The sequence below is a fragment of the Castanea sativa genome, chromosome 1, assembly GCF_040712315.1.
Source record: "Castanea sativa cultivar Marrone di Chiusa Pesio chromosome 1, ASM4071231v1".
Lineage (NCBI taxonomy): Eukaryota > Viridiplantae > Streptophyta > Magnoliopsida > Fagales > Fagaceae > Castanea > Castanea sativa.
Window position 1 is genome coordinate 4,860,568 of NC_134013.1, and position 21,236 is coordinate 4,881,803.

The 21,236-nt window shown below is 32.2% G+C and overlaps 2 protein-coding genes and 1 non-coding gene across 4 annotated transcripts; 1 reads left to right on the forward strand and 2 right to left on the reverse strand.

Moving 5' to 3' along the window:
- Window positions 1–9,218: 9,218 nt before the first annotated feature.
- Window positions 9,219–12,894, reverse strand: LOC142607808 (UDP-glucuronate:xylan alpha-glucuronosyltransferase 2). 2 transcript variants are annotated; one of them, XM_075779443.1, is made up of 3 exons: window positions 12,513–12,894; window positions 11,550–12,180; window positions 9,219–10,309 (listed from the first exon to the last, which is right to left on the reverse strand). In XM_075779443.1, the coding sequence occupies exons 1-3, from the start codon at window positions 12,699–12,701 to the stop codon at window positions 9,366–9,368; spliced, it is 1,764 nt and encodes a 587-aa protein (XP_075635558.1). In that variant the 5' UTR covers window positions 12,702–12,894; the 3' UTR covers window positions 9,219–9,365. The 2 variants fall into 2 exon arrangements, with proteins under 2 accessions (XP_075635558.1, XP_075635566.1); XM_075779451.1 differs by having other exon boundaries at window positions 12,508–12,719.
- Window positions 11,309–11,381, forward strand: TRNAR-CCU (transfer RNA arginine (anticodon CCU)). The gene has a single exon. It is a non-coding gene; the product is annotated as a tRNA-Arg (tRNA).
- A 1,302-nt stretch (window positions 12,895–14,196) lies between the features above and the next one.
- LOC142623747 (protein TIC 22, chloroplastic) lies at window positions 14,197–18,407 on the reverse strand. Its single transcript, XM_075797233.1, has 9 exons — window positions 17,900–18,407; window positions 17,734–17,796; window positions 17,577–17,651; window positions 16,875–16,925; window positions 16,243–16,302; window positions 16,068–16,139; window positions 14,862–14,897; window positions 14,604–14,767; window positions 14,197–14,507 (listed from the first exon to the last, which is right to left on the reverse strand). Exons 1-8 carry the CDS (start codon window positions 18,311–18,313, stop codon window positions 14,672–14,674), a joined length of 867 nt encoding a protein of 288 aa, XP_075653348.1. The 5' UTR covers window positions 18,314–18,407; the 3' UTR covers window positions 14,197–14,507; window positions 14,604–14,671.
- Between the last annotated feature and the right edge of the window lie 2,829 nt (window positions 18,408–21,236).

Consider the following 21,236-nt stretch of genomic DNA (forward strand, 5'->3'; position numbering starts at 1 on the left):
GAGGTTATAATTATAGAACTTAAAATAGTTAGTGGATAAAATTTATCCACCTATATTCTACTTATGAGAAATTATTGATATTATTTTAGGTAAATTGTAAATTACACTCTTAAAATTTAAGAGTGTTTAAATTTTACACCTTGAAATTTCAAAATTTAAATTTTATTTTCTTAAAGTTTGAGGTGTTTAGATTTTACACCCTCTTTTTTTCAAAATTTAGATTTTATCCACTAAATTTTAGGGGTATTTAGATTTTATTTCCTAAAGTTTTTGGGGTATTTAGATTTTACACCCTAAAATTTACAGGAATTTAAGGTGTAAAAAAAAACACTTTCAAACTTTAGAGGGTAAAATCTAAATTTGAAATATTATAGTGTAAAATCTAAATACTCTCAAATTTTTTAAAAATTTTTTTGAATTTTGAAACTTTAGGATGCAAAAATAAAATCCAAACAATCTTAAACTTTAGGAGCATAATTTATGATTTACCCTATTATTTTTATTAAATTGAATTACAACGTAGCAAATTGTGGAAGAAATAAAAGTGACCCAATAATAAGTTTAATAATTTGGTGTAGATAATTCACACAATCATTTATTAGTAAAATTTATGTTCAAATTATTTGATTATAAAAAAATACATGTTAAAATGAAATCACTATCTTTTTCCTTAATTTTTAACTATAAATGTCCAATTATTTGTCCTTCATAAACCTATAGGAGTTGCCATAAATTCTATAATAGTTTTTTTTTTTCGATGGGCTATGATAGTTTTTTAAAGAGTACGTACAAAACCAATTCACAAAAAAAAAAAATAATAATAATACAAAATTTCATAAAATAAAGAAGGGTCCCCTCTAAATTTTTGTAAGATATTTCACTTTTTTTTTTTTTTTTGAAGGCATATTTCACTTTAAAGTAAAGGAATAAAATATAAATGAAGTCACCGCCCATCATGAACGGGTCCGTCACGCGCTTAATAGAGAGTGTAAAATTAATCTCCACAAAAAGACTATTATACCCTTGTTATATAGTTTTAATTACGCTAGATTTTGATGAATCATGGTTAACTAGTACTGGGCAATGTTGTCCAATGAAAAATGTAGAAGTAGAGACTTGAGATTTCAAGAAGTTCAAACAGTCTCAACGGTAAAGGAAATTTGAGGCATTAGTACTAAATGACGAAAATACCACTTTCAATGTTGGAGAGTGAGGTCCAGATCTTATCTCACAACACCGACCTATTGGACAAATTGGGACCGTTGGATTTATAGGTTTGCCGTGGTTGAATTTTCTGTTTGAAAAGTAGCTGAGAGTCCGTGACTTTTTCACGGTTTGTAATAATGAAATTAAAGGATCCCAAGGTGTTTGAGAAACAAGAAGTTTTGGAAGAAGAAAAAAAAAACTATTTGTAGAAGGTAAAAAAGTTTGGGATTTGGGGAATGGTAACCTTATGCTAAGTGCTGCATTAAGAGGATTCGTTTTAGTACCAAAAAACAAACTAAATAAAAGGTGTCAAACTTATATATAGTTGATTCTCAAAAAAAAAAAAAAACTTATATATAGTAATCTGCTATTTCTGAAACTTTACTGTTACTAAATGGTAAACATAAAAAACGTTGTTTAATTGTTATCATGTGCTTATGCATTATAACACTGTAACTCACTCGCCTCCAAAGAGTGCAATTTGCAGCTTTTAGTTCCAAATTTGAATAGAAGGTGTACCACCAAACGTTATCTCTGTTTTACAGGTTGGTCTTGACATCCTTCTTTAAATGAAATGGTAAACATAAAAGAACGTTATTTTTTTTTTTTTTTTTTTGATAGGAAAAAAGAACGTTATTTAATTGAAAGTTAGAGAGACGACTCGAGTGGTAAAATAAAAAATAAAAAATAAATATTTAAATGAAGTGGTAAAAGAATATAATATTTGATGTTGAGTGTGTTATAAAGTAAGGTGTTAAAATAGACTAGCTTCATCGCACATGCAGACTTTTTTTTATTTTGAGTTTAATATAATTTTTCATTTTGAATTTATTTATTATTAGTGAGGTTACACAATAAGAGATTTTAATAAAACTAAAATATAGGCTTTGAAATAAAGTAAACCACTGGGTTTAGTGTGCTAGTTTTTAGGGGAAATAAATGTATCAAACATATGTGAGATATGTTTAGATAGAGAGTGTGCTTATTTTTTAGAAAAAAAGTTTCTTTGGTGGTTTTTCTTTTTTTCTTGTTTTTGAATTTTGTTGAATTACAATTTTAACCCCTTTTTTTTAAGAATAAGGATTATCTAATTAGATTATGGATATTTTTGATATTTTATGAAGTCATAACTAGCTTTCTAAATCTTCTTAATATATAGAGTTTAAATAGTTTTTTTGAGTTGTTACAAACTAAATTTTTTAGCACATTTGATGTAAATGTTCTAAGTAGGACTCTTTTTGCCAAGGGACACAGTCCAATACTTTAATACTTTAAATCCGATTTAATATGTACACGTATCCAAAATGAGGCATGTATTAGTATTGTGTCAAATGGACTAAAAATTTGTCTTTTGCTAAAAGCCTTGTAGGCCAAGGTTTGAGATTTAAAACTCTCATTCTTATCTATATATATATAACTAAAGCCAAAACTAAGAGAAAATTTAATTAGATCCCAAATTATATTTTAATTATAGGCTAATTTTGTGCCATGTGTCCACTAAAGTTTTTTAATTTTTATGTCAAATGAGTTAATGAGTACAAAATACTAAGAGTTTAATATTAATGAATATAAAAACAAAAAACTAACATATATCTACTCAACCAAAGTCACCACACTTTCTATCTTATTCAAAATTAGAATAAAAATAATAATAAGTAGTATTAATCTTCGGCAGAAAATTTAATATGCATCTAATTATATTTATTTTTTCTAATAATTCAATCAATTATGTATCTTTTTGTGATTAAAAAATGTACTCATTTTTAAATGTATCCATACATATGCATGGATTACATGCTAGTACATATATTAATAGGAAAAGTTGAGAGGAAATCCAATTAAATTTCAAATTAGAATTCAATTAAAGTCTAATTTTGCGTTATGTGTCTCATCTAATAAAAGTTTTTTAATTTTTGTATCAAGTGAGTTAATTCAGTGTAAAAATTGGATTTCAATTAAAATTTAATTTTGCACTATGTATCCCATCTAATCTATTTTTTTTATAGAAATTTGTAACAAGTGAGTTAATTCAATGTAGAAAACGAGGAGTCTAATATAAATAAACATATGTTATATATATTTAAAACCAAAACTTAGAGAAAATTTGATTAGAATCAAAATTAGATTTTAGCCTTTGTTAGCTTTTTATACAAATTAAATTATTTAAATTTTTGCTGTTAATTTATTTTTTCCAAACTAATGAGTATATTTTTTATATTATTTCTATTCAGATATTTTGTATGTGAGGATCTTGAACATAACAAACTGTAATTGAGCTAAATGAGTTCATGCACTTATTCCCATTCAATTTAAAAAATACTACTAAACTAATTTATTTTTTTATTTCGTGTTGTATTTAGTAGAATTCTAGTGATAGTAAATTGATATTGTATATGCAGCGTCCAATAGTGATTTTCAAAATTATATACATAACAGCAGTGTAATGAGAAACTTGGCGTAATCAATATCATTAAAATTGCAAAGGAAAATCATTTTAGTACCTCCAAATGTTTGAGTTGAACTAATGTCCTATATATTTGATAATCTAAATTAATATCAATAAAGTCACTATAATTCATCATTCCTGTACATAAACGCGAATTATATACTAGGTTGTATAAATAATAATAATAATAATAACAATAATAATAATAATAATAATAATAATAATAATAATAATCAATTTTTTAAAAATGAATGAGGGAGTACTAATTTTACAGTAGGAGGAGTTAACAACCAATTATCTCTTGTATAAATTCACAATTTAATTGTTAAATTTTAGCACCAAACTATAAAAGTGACAAGAGATACATGCAGGTCGCATTTTGTAAGAAGTTGTTTGATAGGGTTGAAATTTGAAAATATGAAAAGCTAGCTAACGTTGACAAGACAATATTGAATGTATTAAACAATCTCATAAAATCTCCCCCAGAGTCTTCTCAAATATTGTGGGTTTTATTCTAAAAATTGAAAATAAAAAATAATATACACATCTTTCTATTTTTGTTTTCTTAAAAGTTCTTTCCATACAAATACAACACCTTTTTTAGCTTAAGTTTAGATTTAAGGATTAAATTAATAGATTTGGAGAAACAACTACTCGTTCAAGATTTATCTTTTGAGGAAAAAAAAAAACTCTCATCTTAGACTTTAGATTGCAGGGTTTTTATTTTTATTTTTTTATTATTATGGTTAAAAACCTTTTATTTCCATTTGATGAAAGAAAGCCCATCCAATATACAAGCCCATGTTCAAAACAAGTGTCTTTTCTATTGCCACCCTTTGGGTATGATACCTCGCCAGTTTTGGGGTTGTGTGCTCCATATTAACCAGACCAAAACTAGAGAAAGAGAACACTGATGAGGATCTAGGAGGACAATGTCCAACTTGGCCCAATAGAACCAAGAGGCTTTTCACTTAAAAGTTCATTGTAAATTAAAGTGGACTAGATATCTATTAGTTATAGTAGTGGACTTTTGGGCACTACTACTGTACAATAGGCCCAATGTCGCAATGAGAAACTCTTTCACTTTTCTTCATAGGAATATATGGAGGGTAGAGCATTGTCGGACTTGGACCTATGGGCTACCCTCCAAATTAACCAGCCCAAATTTTGATTTTGAGAGGGGACCACGTATAATATACAAATGATTTTGAGAGAGTACCATTATAATTTTTGAAAAATAAACTCATTTTGTAAAGCCAAAAACTAATTTTCAATTGTTTTGGAGAGTTGAGTCGGTGCCCTCTTCTAGGAAAAGGTATATGATCTCATACGAGAATTGAGTCGAATCGATAGTAAACATATATTCCTTTCTCATAGTAAACATATATTCCTTTCTCATAACGTATTTACCATTTATTTTTATTAAAGTCTCTCGTTTACAAATTGATATATTTATTGCTTAGTTTCATTTCAATTCTTCTAAAGATATCCAAGCTACTCAAAGCTCTTTCTTATTTAATTCTAAGGGTTTGTTTAGATATCGCTTATTACTAAAAATTAAAAACTTATTGCTGAAAACATTATACTAAAATAATTTTTAAATATGTGAATAGTGCCGTGTGACATAGTTTTAAAGCAAAATTTGCATTTTTTAGTACTTACGAATCCCGTAAACAATGCACGGGACTTAGGAAAAAAACGCCAAACGCCAAACGCCCCATTTATCAGTGTTATCTAAAATCACACTAAGTTTAACCCTGACTCCTTTTGCCCAATAGAGATCTTAAAGTTGTTTCTCCCTTTACCATATATAAGGGCAAAACTTAAGTATAATATTTTAAGATATATATATATATATATTTCAAACTCTGTAGTCAAGAAATAAAAAAAGTCTTGTATGTACTACGTAGCCTTAAAGTTATAAAATGGTATGCTATTACTATCATAACATCCTAAACAAATGTGCCAAATTTTTGTTGTTATTCTTCAATTCTTCTATAATATCATATACTCTTTAAAGGTTCCTATCATAACATCCTAAATAAATGTGCCAAATTTTTGTTGTTATTCTTCAATTCTTCTATAATATCGTATACTCTTTAAAGGTTCCTTGCAATGAACACAATCTAATTAAGATAGAGTATATATATATATACACACATTTCAAACTCTTTAGTCAAGAAATAAAAAAGTCATATACATAGTACGTAGCCTTTAAAGTTATAAAAGGGTATCCTATTATCATAAAATCCTAAATAAATGTGCCAAATTTTTGTTGTTGTTTTATTAAATTCTTCTATAATGTCATTGTCATATACTCTTTAAGGTTCCTTGCTATAAGGTATAGAAAAAAATATTGATATATTTAAGTTGATTTTAAAAACAAAAACATCATAAATGATTAATTTATTTGTATTTATATTAGTTGATATTCTAGACTTAATTTTGGCTTACTTTTATTTTTATATTGTCCCTTCAAATAAAATTCTCACTCCTCCATCGATGACTCAACTCAAGTCATCTTACATATCTTTTATGCTTTCTAGCCCATGCTTTCCACAATTTCAACATCTTTGCTATAAACTGAACTTATAAGCTCAACTTTTAGCTTCTAACTTTTATGTATAGCTTCATAAAATCTCAATTTTTTTTTCTTACATTTTCAAAATACAAGTATGCTAAAGTATGCTTTAGCATAAATTTAGTAAAATGTGTTCAATAAAAAGTTAAACAAATTGTTCCCAAATGAACGTAGCTTTTGCTCCAGATAACTTTGTTGTGTATGATAATTAATACATTAATGCTCAAATCTGAATCTCAAACTGCTTAATTTTGAGCTACACGAATCCGTGATCAATATCACAGATTATTTCATACATGAGATTGCTCACCGTATTCTCAAAAAAGAAAAAATAGATTGCTCACCGCTCACCTTTCCCTATCAATTTGTCCTTTTAATATGTCTGCTAACCAATACTATTGTGAGGGAATTAAGTATCATTTTCTTAATAAACTCTCTACCCAAACCCAATAAATTATTGTTTTCTTTGGCAGATCGTAGGGTTTCTGGACCTAGTAGTAGTTGAGTTATTGAATTTCGAATAAGACTTTATAAATACTTTATCATATCATTTTCTTCTGGACCATGCACATGAACATTAGATATGAATTAGGGCATTTAGTAGGTGTACCTAAGTGGGTTTGCTCAACCAATCCTTTCACAATTTCCACAATAATCTATCCTTGCCTTGCACCCAATCATTTTCTTGGTTCACTGCTCTCCAGGCCCTCTATTATGAATTAATGATAGAGACCAACAATCCGACTACTAATTAACCCGGAGAAATTCGTTATTAGAGAGAACAATTCAAGGATTTGGTTAAGTAGTAACTACTTAACCTTGACACAAAACGCAGACATAGTACTAATTCTGAATCACTTTGCTTTCTCGCTCAATGGATATTTACTTCCATTTTGATTTAGACACCGGATTTGAATTTCATAATTCCCACCTATTGAAATTGATGGTTAGATTCAGAATCCATTCTTTTGATCACAATATATATACTAGGTTGTCAATGTAGCCATTCTCAAGAAATTGATAGCCATAAATGAAAATTAAGTGTGACCATTTATGTAAACGACTTGATCATACCCAAACTGCATCAATGTTTATGTCTTTTCTTACAACAAGTGAGAGAGTAATGAAAGTTCAAATAGTGTAAAACACTATAGCTTGTTTAGACTTCCAATTTTAATCTTATGGCTAAATTGCTTTTATCCTACTTAACTAAGTGTGGAATAAGAGTAAGCGTAACACAACAAAACCGGATAAACTCTTTAAAGCATAAACATATATAATAAGCAATAAATGTAAAGCGTAAAGAGGAAGAGAAAAAAGATACAAATACAAGATAATACCAGGACGTGTTTTCAAAAAGAAAACCGAAGTACTCAGTGACAAACCTCTCCCCAACCCTCCAAACCGAATTGATCCACTAGTGAATAAAGTTGAACTATATGGATATCAAAAATACCCTCCAAGCCTAATTTACCCAAAGTACTTGAACCCTCTAAGTTCCAGCTATTAACGAGTTTCACCGAGCTATGTTTTCACTAATTGTCTGGATCCCACAATTAGCTCCAAATTGCATCCGCCAAACAATGACTTCTTCCAATGCTTCTCACATGCACTAAAACTTCTCGTAACACACAAATTGGATGAGGTAAGTTTTTGGGCTAAAAACTTCTCAGAGATTTGTGATTGGAGAGGTAGGAGTAGAGGAAAACTAGGAAAATTTGTGTAGATAATTGTGAGTTTACGATCTTCTAATTAACTCTTAAGTGTTTTGTTAAGGTTTTCTCTTTAAAAGTCTCTTTACAATTTTGTGGGTAATGTGGACTTATATAGTGTTGGTAAAGAGATGAGAAAAAAACACTTTAAAAAGTTCCATGTAAAGAGTTTCACGGGTCACTCGCAACTTAGCCTAGTTGCGAACTGACTTGCAAAATCCAGCTTGGATAAGGGATTGTTAAGATTCTAGCATATGCACCTCACGTGGCCTTTCACAGGTTATCCACTCGTGAGCCAGTTGCGAACCACCCGCAAACTTCACTGTCTTGAGCATTTTTTCACTTAACTCTCACACTCAACCCTTACATTAATCCCATAAACATACAAAGAAATTATTGAACAAAATACAATCAAATTTGACATGAAATTAAAGCCAAAAAATACATAATTGTAAATCACAACTTTACAAGTAAGAATTTGAAATCAAGTTTTCTCAATGAGAGAGATTGAATGGCATGTCATTGAGTTGCAAGGATTTTGGTCTATCTGCATCAAATCAAATGTTAAAATTTGAATTGTACAGTCACTTAAGTTTTTGGCAAGGATGACAATATTTGAGTCATTTGACACGACTAAAAACATGACATTTTTTAAAGCAAATTAGTGTGTAGCGTAAAATTCCCGTGTCAAAACATTTCAACCCATTTTGATATGATTAATAAGTAGATTAATTCCATATTAGCTTATTTAACTTGTAATCAATCCAAAATGACCCGATCTACATGAATAGATATCATTTTTGTCAAACATAAATTTGAATTTTATATATAAAGCTAAGTAATTAAATTCTTTTAATAGTTATATTAACAAATCAATCATTTTATGATTTTTTTTAATGGATTGAAATAGGTTATGTGTTAACCCACATGTATTTATTGAACAAATTGAAATGATTCGTAATTATTACAAACTCAACAAAATAATGATATTAAGCTGGTTACGTGGGTCATGATGGGTATTCTAATGTATACTTATCTCAACATGATATAGCCACTAGCGTGAAGACACAAGAGTTTATTTTAATTACAAAATGGCTAATATTGCTCCTAGCTCAAGGCATGAACCTTGGGGCTAGCAATATTCCTAGAACAAAAGTTAAAGAAAATAGAGAGAGAGAGAGAGAGAGAGAGAGAGAGAGAGAGAGAGAGAGAGAGAGAGAGAGAGAGAGAGAGAGAGAGAGAGAGAGAGAGAGAGTATAAAATGCCATATATCCCTGCAAAAATAAATATAATGACTAAGAACTCCCAATGTCTCATATGCATTCTCTCGTGACAATCTATTCACACATAAATTAAGTGGTACAAAAAAAGGAAAATCAAATATAAAAAAATAAAAATGAGAGAGAATTATTACAAAATTCTATGTAATCAAATGCTTCCGTCTAGGATCTGTAATTTTAATCCCCCAATGCTTATCGGCCAAACCCATCTTTCTAGCTTTCATTCTATCCCAATCCAACTCAATCCTCCTTTTTTCCGTTAACCCACAAAACTTTTGCAACCCTTCATCCATCTCATCGTGAAACTTCCACCACCTTTGGTGTGCCACATCGCTTGCATAAACACGTTGGTCCCCAATGTCCCAGTTACAATCATAGTCCCTATAACAAAGCCATGGCTTCAACCCTAAATAATGTATAGAATAAACTTGTGGTGGGTCAGCTCCAAACAAATGGTTCTTCACGGTCGCTTCCAACGTTGTGTTAGCCCAAAAGTTCTTCAAGAAGTTCACTCTCCTAGGCAAACGATGCCACCACACGAAGACCTCGTTAAGGAAACCTTGGTCACCACCATTGTACGAAATTATGTCCTTTGTACGGTCTATGAAAACTCGAAACGTGCAATTCGAAGGCTCGATGACCATGATACCGGAATTGAAGATCGAAACATCGTTGCCAGTGGCTGTCATTTGAGGAAAATGGAATAACAAGTCGAGGTTGCGTAGTACGAGGATGTCTGAATCGATGAATATGACTTTGTCATAGTCAGTGAGTTGCCAAAGTCGGAACTTGCTGTAGTTGTACTCATTGTACGTGCCATTTTCGGCTCTAGGGTTTCTGATACGCTCGATGATTCGAATAGTCCACCCGGCAGATACGAGGGCATTGCGTTTGGATATAGAGATGGAGTTGTCTATGAGCATGAGCAGGTCACGCTTGGTTCCGGTTTTGATGAGGCTTTGGGCTAAGGTTATGGCACCACAAACGTAGGCTTCCGTGGAATGAAGAACTGTGGCATAGGCTTCTTTTTTTGGTGTTATTGTAGACCTTTGGATCTTGGAGAGGTCGTAGATTTCGTGGATACCTGTGAATTAATGATTTTTTCATCGATTAAGAGTCAAAACAAGTAGTATTGTAGTTGTACAAATCGAATTAAAATATTATGTTTCATTTTAATTAGTGATGTATAAAGTGAAACATAAAAGGGAGATACAAAACTATATTATTTTATTATGTTTTAAACATGGGTGATTTTGATACATTAATTTAAGAATAATGTTATATGTTATCAAATTTCCTTCGTTAATTGTGTGAGAATCTTATAGCTAAAATTTGAGTATGAAAAAACACATTTATTATCTGAGTATGAAATTTTTTTCACAACTATGTTTATGTGAACTAGCCATGTAGGTATGGAAACGATGCATAAAATAATTAATAATGATTTGATTGACCAATGTCTCTCTCTCTCTCTCTCCGTTTTTTGTTTTTCCTTTGGTTGAGTCAATTTGTCTAATGTTAATGATAAAAGATTCATGGACATAATTTTATATCATCTAGAAGAAATGTCAATTCAAAAGTTATTTAGAGGATATGGTATTATGACTATTTAGATCGGACTTCTTCATTTGGGGTAAAAAAAATGTGACGGTGAATTAGAGGATAGGGAATTTGAAAAAAAATTCAGTTTCCTTGATTTCTAAGCTATATTGAAAGAAAATGTCAGCAAAAGATGTTTCCCAATCTTAAATGAGAAATGTACATTTCATGAAAGCTACTTTTTTGGCATCTAAAAAAGAAGTATGAAGGTTTCTTAGAACCACAGCTAAAGCACAACTAACCCAGCCAAAAAGATGTCATCAAAACAATCAACTACTTTTGTTTGTTCCTTAATTTGTCCACATCAATTTTTCAGCTTACCAACCCCAATTAATAACTGATATATACCCAAGTCACATTAAAAAAAGAGACAGAAAACCAAAAAAAGCATAGAGATGCTTTTGACTTCCGTTAATTAATAGCCAAATGACTCTGTTATTTCTTATATTCTTGTACAATTGATGGCGTAATCTTGCATGAGCAAGCGCCTGTAGCTCAGTGGATAGAGCGTCTGTTTCCTAAGCAGAAGGTCATAGGTTCGACCCCTATCTGGCGCGATTTAGATTTTTATTTTTTATTTTTTTTATACCTCAAAGTTTTTGCATATGCTATGTCTAATTTTATTGTGCCACATATGATGTATGTAATGCAGCTATATAGCAAAAAAATCTGGGAAAACCATAATTAAAACAAACTCAAACAAGGACTTGAAGCCTTTTACGTACCTTTTCCCCAAAGAGGTAAAGCTAATTTGCAAGACCCAATAGGCAGTGAAACTTTCTGCTCCAACCTCCCCATCTCTGGCTCAAAAAACCACCAATCACCTTCTTGCTTTACCAAATCCTCACATCTAAACAGCTCCATCATTGGCCTACACTTGCTCAATAGCCCAACCTTTGTCCTACTATACCAATCTTTCTTCCCTTTCTTTACAGCTAAATTTGCCACAATAAGATGAACTTGGAGTCTGAACACCTCTCTTGCCCAACCCTCTTCTGGAAACTTGCATGGCAGTATAGCCACTACCATGTCCATATTGTCGTAGATTCTATAATCTGGCATTGGTATCTCGGGACATGTTGCCACATCTGTGTCTTCCTCTTCATCTATCCATTCAGGGAACAAGTCTTTCCATTCAAATAACTCTGAGACCCTTTCAAATTTGACTGGAATAGTTTCACTGTGTGCGCTCCATTTACTCACATCTCTGTGATCCATATTGACCATTCCAATCTTCATTCCTTTCCCCATTTTATTCAAGAAGTTTGGCATTTCTAGCTCAATCAGGTTTCCCTTGGGCTTTGGTGAACTGGCTTGAGTCTCCTCCAACACCACCTTCATTTTAAGAGTATCCACCTAAAAATTCAAGTTCAACCAAATGGGTCATCCAAAAACAAAAAAAGAGTCTGAGAAAAGAAAGGAAAAAAAAAAAAAAAAAAACTCTAATAAAATGATAATGTATTATTACATAGAATAAGATCCTCTTTGCTTCAAGTGAAATGAAGAGCATAAAGAGTGTTAAATCATTCAAAATTTCAAATGAAACACAACTTTTACTATCTCATGATGCCAATAGATGAGGCAGAAATTTTTATTTATTTTTTAAAAAATCATGTTTGCTTTCTCATGGTTTTAAAATGCAGATGAATGGGGGAAAGAGAAGAAAAACTTGTGCAGGCTCACCTTACCTTGTGATGGCACTCGCGCAATGAACACCTAACAAGCGAGCCTGCATTCTCAAAATAGAGAGAAGAATTTGGCCGGAGAAGAAGAGCTGCGTAAACAACCAGAAATAAAGCAAGGAAGACCAAATTGATCTTAACCAAAGCCTTTGAAGGAGTGGCCTTCATAAGCTTTTGAAGACTAAGTCCTTCCATCAGTTTATTCAAATTCTTTCAACTCCTTCAAAGGGGACTCTGTTTATATATATATCCAACTATTTGCTCCACTTTCACATTAAAAATGATTAGGATTGAATGAAGAATTTGGAGGCAGTGGTTAGAGAGCTTAGAGAGTGATACTAGAGTAATTCTCAAATTAAGAAAGTCTAGACCATTTATAGAGCTCCATGTGTGCTCCTGTTGGTGATCTTTACTTTAAGACAAAAAAAGTTGGGATTAATTGAGTAAATTATAACTTTGCATATTTTATTTGTAGTTTCTACCTTCATAACTTTGCACCTTTCTCCCACACTACCTTCTACCAACTCCTATAATGTTTTATTTTTATATGTCATATAAATTAACAAAAAAAAAAAAAAAAACCAAAAATGGACTTGATCAATAATGTGTGTGTGTGTTTTTTTTTGGCTGAATGTTTCATCTATATTCTGCTTTTTTTTAATCCTTTTTTTTTTTAATGAATCTAGGCAATTGTCAATCGATTAGTTAGAGGATAGAGCATAGGTAGAAAGGTAAATTGAAACTTTCTCTAGAAACTTGGGTATTTACGTATGCTAGGAATCTTGAAGGAAGAAGCTAAGCAGGCCCTCCAACAACTATTTGGTTGCCCCGTCAACTTCATACACGCAAGGAAATGTCGTTTTTATTCGTTAGGAAATTGTGTCTCTTCACCAATATCTTAATTTTCTAATCATTTCTTCCTTTTGCTGATCTTTATTCATCATTGACATGATTTTCATTTTAGGTTAGATTTCAATTCATTACATGAAACAACTCACCCAAAATGATTTCTAAACCATGTTTTGCATTTTTCTCAAGTTATGGTAAACTATCACAATGGTGTTCTTGGTGGTCAGCCTCCTGATATTGACGAACTCAAAAGTGAATACATAATGTATCCACAAGTACCATGAGGAAAAAGTGCATCTGTTACGCATTTTCTTCTTTTTGGGCCTACAGTTTGCGATCAACCTGTGTAGTAAATTTCTGACATGAGGGTTCAGGTAACACAGGGCCCATCTTAAGGAGTTTAACAATATTGTTCCTCAACAATTAGTGAGAATTGACAATACTTGAAGTGGTCATCTCATTGCAAGCTGCCAAGCTCTCTGTTCAGCACCATAATAAGCAAATTGAGCATCTATTCTGCCATGTGACATGGAAACCTAGCTTCCTTAATACGAGTCATGTTCATTAAGCAAAACAGTAAACATCTTTTAAGCCACTTTGGGCAATCCGCTAATCGCACTTCCCGCCTCATTAGCATTAAAAGTATATTAGTTTGATGTATCACATGCTGGGCAGTTGCCAGATGCAAAAATATGTAAGTTTTGGCAACATGATAACTGATGTGAAATTACCATTCCATTTAAAGGGAATGCAGCTTGGCACAGGGCAAGCCTGACTGGATATTTATGTCATTGTTTTTGATATAAATTTTTTTTTATGTCATTGTTAAACAGCAAAAACATTGTAATAATAGTCATTCGATTCATTATTAAATATTAGCTAAACTGTCTTACTCAATGTCTTCAGTGACATAAGGGTCACCACACAACACAGTAGTCATGTTCGATGGCCATCCATTCCATAAGCTCAAAAAGGCTCTAAAATATAGAGAATGAATTTATCAATATGACAAAACTGTACACACAGACTACAACCAGTTCCATAATTTGAGTGTAAACATTGTGATTTCCCTGACCTCCTTTACTGATCTCATGTTAGCTGTTCCATTCTCATAATGTTTTGAATGCATACCCACTTGGTAGCTTTGATCTCCTACAAACCATTATCCGCATGTCAAGGAACTTATTTTGTTAACTTGAAATACACACATGCCAAACAGAGGGGTTACTGATAGACATAATGGCTGACCTGCTTTATTATGAACCTGAAAACTTGCAATGTGTTCACAAATGCTCAGTTGAAGTCACACATCACATTCATCTCGCTTTAAGCACTTCTTGAATGTGTTGAGAGTGGCTCTTGCCAGGTGGAATAAAAATCAAATCTTCCCAACCCAAGTTCTTTTCATTCACCTGCATCAGTGCGGCACCAATTCAGTATTACTATTTAATTCTAGTTTATTCTGAAAAAGCAAGCATTCAATTTCCATAGGAAATGTCTTGTTACCTCCATTTTTCTCAAAACATCTTCCAAGCTACCAACCTGTTGAGATCATTTTAATCAAGTAAATAGAATACAATAATGTAAAAGAATAAGTACCAAAAATCAACATTGCATTGTTTGTGGAAACGTGAGTAGTAAATCACAAAATATGAATTAAATCCTGTGTATAAATATGAGCTAAAGGCACTATTGCCTTGTCGCAATTGCTGAAATATACAGCAGGGAAATAGTTTTTATTTTTTGATAAGTAAATAGTTTTTATTTATTTCCCCCAATGCAATTTCTCTTTTTATCCATTTTCTCTCTTTGGTATAGGAGAGCTTGATTTTTAATCTACAAACTTATATTGCATCCCATATCCATTATTATTATTTATTTATTTCTTTTGATAATGTAAGGAACCTTTACAAAGTAGAGACTTATAAGAGCTTCAAGCAAATAACTTCTCCAATAGCTGTGGATTTCATGTAGAAAATTTGAACATTTATTTGGTTTTACCCAGAATATTAAAATCTTAACAGAGTCAGAGGATCAAACTGTAAAACTTGCCCTTTATGTCGGTAATCTATTATCATATGATCATCCTGACATTAATACCCCAACTTTGTAAAAGACATTCCCAAAATGCTCCAGGCCCCAAAATCAATGCGGAATTCATAAAACTTCATGAAGTTGAAAATGAACATTAATATTTGTAAATACTTGGTGAGTACTGAGTTATAAACTAGCAAAAAATAATTTATTGTGCAATATTTCATGAAATCTGGGCCAAAGATTTGAAAATAATTGGAAACCTTAACCTACTTTTTGCACAAATCATTAGTTAGAATAAAGGCAACTTTCAAATCAAACCCAGCAAGTTATTCCTGTGACCTGTCACCAACTATTAATTGGATTCTTGCACAACACAATTATTGGAACAAAACCAATTCAGGACAAATGAAAACAGCCACGTCTGTTGGTACCCAAAACAGAGTAAAAGAATGAAGTGTGATTATGTTGGTAAACTCAGAAAAGGTGCTAAAATTGGAGCATGTTACAAAGACAGAAAAATGAAGGATGACTTGGAATACATTGAAATTTTATTTGAAGTTTCAGAAAGGTATTTCACATTATTATTTCATATGTTTTCGGTAAAAAAACATTCCCATTAACGCCATCAATAGTTCTATAAGAGAAGAGAGGCAAAAGAATGGTGGGATGTCATACCATAATATGTTGGGAAAGTGCTGGTCCCCTTGATGCCCTAGAGACCTTTGACAGTTCTTTTTCTATATCTTCCTGTATACAAACAAGCGAAGGACAGCTACTTGTAAATCATGTACTCATATCTGCATCTTACAACACAACAGCATAACCAAGGAGCTCAATGGGCCCAACCAACCTTTGTAAAATAAACAGGGCAGTAACGCTTGTTTTTCTTCTTCACAACCAGAAGGTCTGACTGTAGACACAGGCAGGTAATTAGAAAAAACTGAGGAAGGACAACTAAGACCCAAAATTTTCTCCCACCAACACACTCATGCAAGAAAATTTGGCCACTTAAATGATCCCTAGCACTAGTGCAAAGGCTGAGAACAGCCATGCTACAGTTTTAGTGTTCTACTGATTTGGCATGTGTAGGTTCCATTTAGTCAGGTAGTCTCCAGAGTATAGAAATTTTATATGTAGTCAATAATTTTGTACATGATATACATTGTCAATGTAATAATACTAAAAAACATCCATATTACTTGTTTAACTATAGATGAATCTATTTGAACATATGGAAGACAAGGCTGAGACAAAAAACCAACCAGCGCTAAGAACAAAAGTGTTATTTAAATCTTGATTTCTTCTTCTTATTTTCTCCTTCATTTCAGTTCCTATCTCTCCAAAGTATTTCATTTGAGTAGTGGACACAAATATGAAAGCCATTCATATGATGCATAAAAGAGCTGGTGTTACTTAAGCACTCATTCTAATGTATTTCTGCTTTTACAATTGGGCATTAGATTCCAAAGTAGATTAACAAACCTGAAAAACAGGAACTCCATCAAATCCGCTCCTCCCATCAGCAGATTTGATCTATTATACATGACACATAATTGCAAGTCAATCTTAAAGGTTAGCTGAATATAATTATACAATAATGGCATACAATTATACAGCACATTCATAAAAAGCAATTATGGTTTCTCTCACAACATCCTTCTATATGGTTTTTGACTCCTTACATTTTTTTTTTTTTTTGTATTGACACCCCATTTTTTTAATTCATTTAGTTTATAGTTGGTAATTATGCATGCACCCAATGCGTCTTGAACCCACAAACTCCCCCTTCACCTTGCTGTTATTAAGGCATGAGGTGAATTGTCATTTTTTCCTCCTTTTTTTTTTGGGGAGTCATTTTGCTCGTTAAATCTTCACATTCTTGTAAAGTTAGCACTTCCATCCATCGCTGTCTATATAGATGCCGAAAAAATCTAGTAAAACGATGTTGCATCATATATTGCGATTCCTACAATTCTGTAGACAACAATGGACAATTCACCCAAAACTTAAAAAAAATGGTGTAATTTCGATTTTTTAACATTGACTTATAATCTCATTTATTCCTTTTTACATGTTGCACTTTAACTACATTCATTTTCTTCTCAAACAAAATACAAGTTGCTGATATGCCTCAAACTTCTAAAACATAATAGACCCAAAAGAGAAAAAAAAAAAAAAACTAACCTCTAGTGCATTCTTTATTTGAACTGGATCAGGCAAAAACCGAAATGCAATTCCTTCAACCTTTAACAAATACACCTATAACTTGTAGAAAGAGAAATTTGAGTTACATTACAGAATAGAATTGAATAATGAATCAAACTCCAAAGGAATACACTACCTGGTCAAGTGTAATTGGAACCACCTTTGCATCACTGCGTAATTGTCTCTTTCGCGTCCTAACCTGAAAATTCACAACCGTAAAGTAAAATAACACACAAATTTCCAAATTTTTTTTTCTCGGGAAACAAACAGGAGAGAGAGAGAGATAGAGAAAATTATTGAACTTGAGCAAGGAAGGCCTCGGCGTCTTCCTGGCGAAAGCAAAGCAAGCTAATGGACTTAACGCCATTAGGATCGGAGATGAGCACGAACTCATTGTTCGAATTGCTGACCGTGTACACCGCCGTGCCGGCTAGGGTTTTGGCCACGTGTTCGGAGCTCAATCCGGCGGCTACGGCTTGCTTCGGCTGCGAAATCGAAGCGAACGGAAGAGGCGGCGGAGGAGGATGCGCCGGACGGACACGCCTGTTTGGCGGTGGCCAGTGCGCGGCGGCTAGGGTTCCGGCGAGTCGCTTGGTGTCGTCGAATCGAGAGGCGATGTCGGCGCCGAGGCGGAGGCAGTGTTGGTGGATGAAGGTGGAGAGTGAGAGGAGCGGGTTTGTGGGCCCTACAAAGGGTTCGGGTTTACGGGGCTCCATGTGGATATTGAACTTGGCTCCGAAAGAGAAATGGAACAGTAATGAGTGAGTTGAGTGATAGTCAAGAGTGAGAGTATTTTGTTTGGTGTTTGATAACAAATTTGAGCGCGTTAATTAGAAAATGGAAGGATTACAGGACCCTTTTTACATTGGGCCTAATATCAGTCTTCGGAAGCCCAAATTGAGTCACTCTATTTATTAGTCTGCATCTAACTTCATTAAAAGGCCAGCCGATATTGCTCACCAACCCAATATATATAAAATATGGATAAATAGAGATCTATAGTTTCATTAGTTTCAAATTGATCCTAAAATTCTAAAATTTATTAGTTTGCCTCTATCTTTTCTTTCTCTTTCTAAGTTTATCCTCAATATCTTGCTAAATTCAAAATTAGTAAATGGAGTTTGTGTGATCATTATTGAATGTTAGTGAGGATATTCAATATGCAACTTTTGACCGCAAGTAGCACTAGTAGCTAGGGAATTTATATCTATCCATTTATCTCTATCTATAATCCATAATATAGTAAAAAAGATGGATCCCAAAATTGGTGAATGCACTTCGATTTTATTCGGTCTAATTTGGCCCTATTCGGTCTCTTTTTTTAATTAGGTCTAATTTGGTCCTATTCGTCCATTCTATTCACTTTGGTCCTATTTGGTCCACATTGGTTTTATTCGGTTAACTTTAGTCCTATTCTGTCCATTTGATTTTATTCAGTCTACTTTGGTCCAATTCGGTCCATTTACTTTTATTCAGTCCTATTCACTCCAATTCAGTCTTATTCGGTCCAATTATTTCCACTTTGGTCATTTGGTTCTATTTGGTCTAAGTCGGTCCACCTCGGTCCAATTTGGTCTATTTTGGTCCATATATATACATACATACACACATATATAGTCATACCAATAAGAAATTGTATGGTCATTTTATCTTTAACAACAGAAGGCAAATAATTTTCCAAAAAAAGAGAAGGCAGATAAGATCTTGAGTAGCACTTGGCGGGAATTGCTTTTGAGTTTGGCAAAATTGTTGGGCAGTGGTTTCTAACTTTCTACTTATCTTTTGACAATTTTGATCCTTTCCACAAAATATCCCCTCAATAATTTTCTTCTTTCAAAGTCATTTGGGGGCTAGACTAGAATATAGTGTTGCTATTATACCATATAATGAGATCACTTTAATTATTTTATATGCAGAATCTTACTTTTCCCCCCATATTAGTGTATAATAAACTGGTTAAGGTTTGAATTTGATATTTATTCCTACCACTTTAACATAGCAGATGATCAAGAGCAGTGGACTGCAACAAATGCAAGGTATTTTTTAAGTATCAAGGATTCAAGATGCGTATGTGAACTGTGCTAGATATGCAAGGTTTTTTTTTTTTTTTTTACTCTCTAGCATTACTAATATAAAGTGGTAAAACTAATGATATTGTAGGCAAGTGCTTTCGGCCGACATGTGTTTTCTTAGATAGCTCTACAAGTAAGAAAAAAAATATGGTCATTTTATTTTATTTAAAACTAGCTATATCGCTATGGTCATTTTATTTTATTTAAAGCTATATCGCTTGGGTCATTAAATATAAGATAAGAATTTTTTTGAGAAAAAAATATTAAGAGAAGAATTAAGAATTTAAGAAGCGCCTTTTTACCGAAAAATAAAAGGCACAAACGGACAAAAAAGTGGATTAATGATTTGTGTAAACAGTTAATGATAATCATGCACATGAATATTAATTCTTTGTTAGGCACAATTATATTAGATTAATTAGAACGTGATGAGCTGCTCCTTCTCGAAAACTTTTGGTCCTAAATATCTCTTATATTAATAAGAATTTGAATAATTTTTTCTTTAATCTCCAAACACTTTGTGTATATGAAGATGTGTCAAACTTTTCGAAAACTTTTTGATCATGAATATATCTTATATATATTAATAAGAATTTGAACCATTTTTTCTCTAATCTTCAAACACTTTGTACATGAAGATGTGACAATTAAATTATAAGATTTTTAACAATAAATAATTAAAATGAAGAAGGAAAAGATAGAAGCACAAAGAATTCCCCTATTATGCTCATTTTTGCAAGTTTTTCCCAACCTTGCGAAGGTCAAATATATTTTCATGATTTCTATCTTTCTTTAGTAAATATTTTTAAATTTATTTTCATGTTTTCACTTCAAATAGTGACACGCATGTATGAAAATAAATCAACTTAAGTTATGGCTAAGGATGAAAGGAAAAGTTCAGCCAAAAAAGAAAAAGACAAAAAAGGAAAAGAGGACCATGGATATGAATTTATCCTTCGTTTGAAATTACAAGTGTCTTCCTTTAACAGCAATCGCATGGAAGGAAAAGAAATGATAACAACAAATATTATTGTCGGAGTCACAACAAATTAATTCCTGCCAATAATTTAAAAAAAAAAAAGGATCCTACGACTATAATATAATAGGTTTTTATTTAGCTTACTAGAAACCTAGTGATATGATACTTTATAATCCAAGGGACCGAGGAAATCTTTGATATTATTGTCTTAAAAATTCTTTAAAATCTTAAGATTAAAATCCTTGCATAGTTGCACCGATTCACAGAAAGCCAAAGTGGATTTTTATTAAGTCTTATCCACTAAAAAGAGATACAAATATCCTATCTAGAAAATGGGATAAAATAGTATTTTGAGAAAAAAAAAAAAAAAAGGTTACCTGTAACCCTTATCTTTCTCTCATTTCTCATATCTAGCAATCTCAGTATATAAGAAATTCTCACTAGGTATCTTCCACACAACAAGTTTTTGCCTCATCACCAAAGCACACCCATATACCAACAAAATGCCTGTGTGGAGCCCTAGAAGTACAAGCTATCCCTTGTCTGAAGAGCAGCTTAAGGGTCTTCTAAAGAGATATGATACAAATG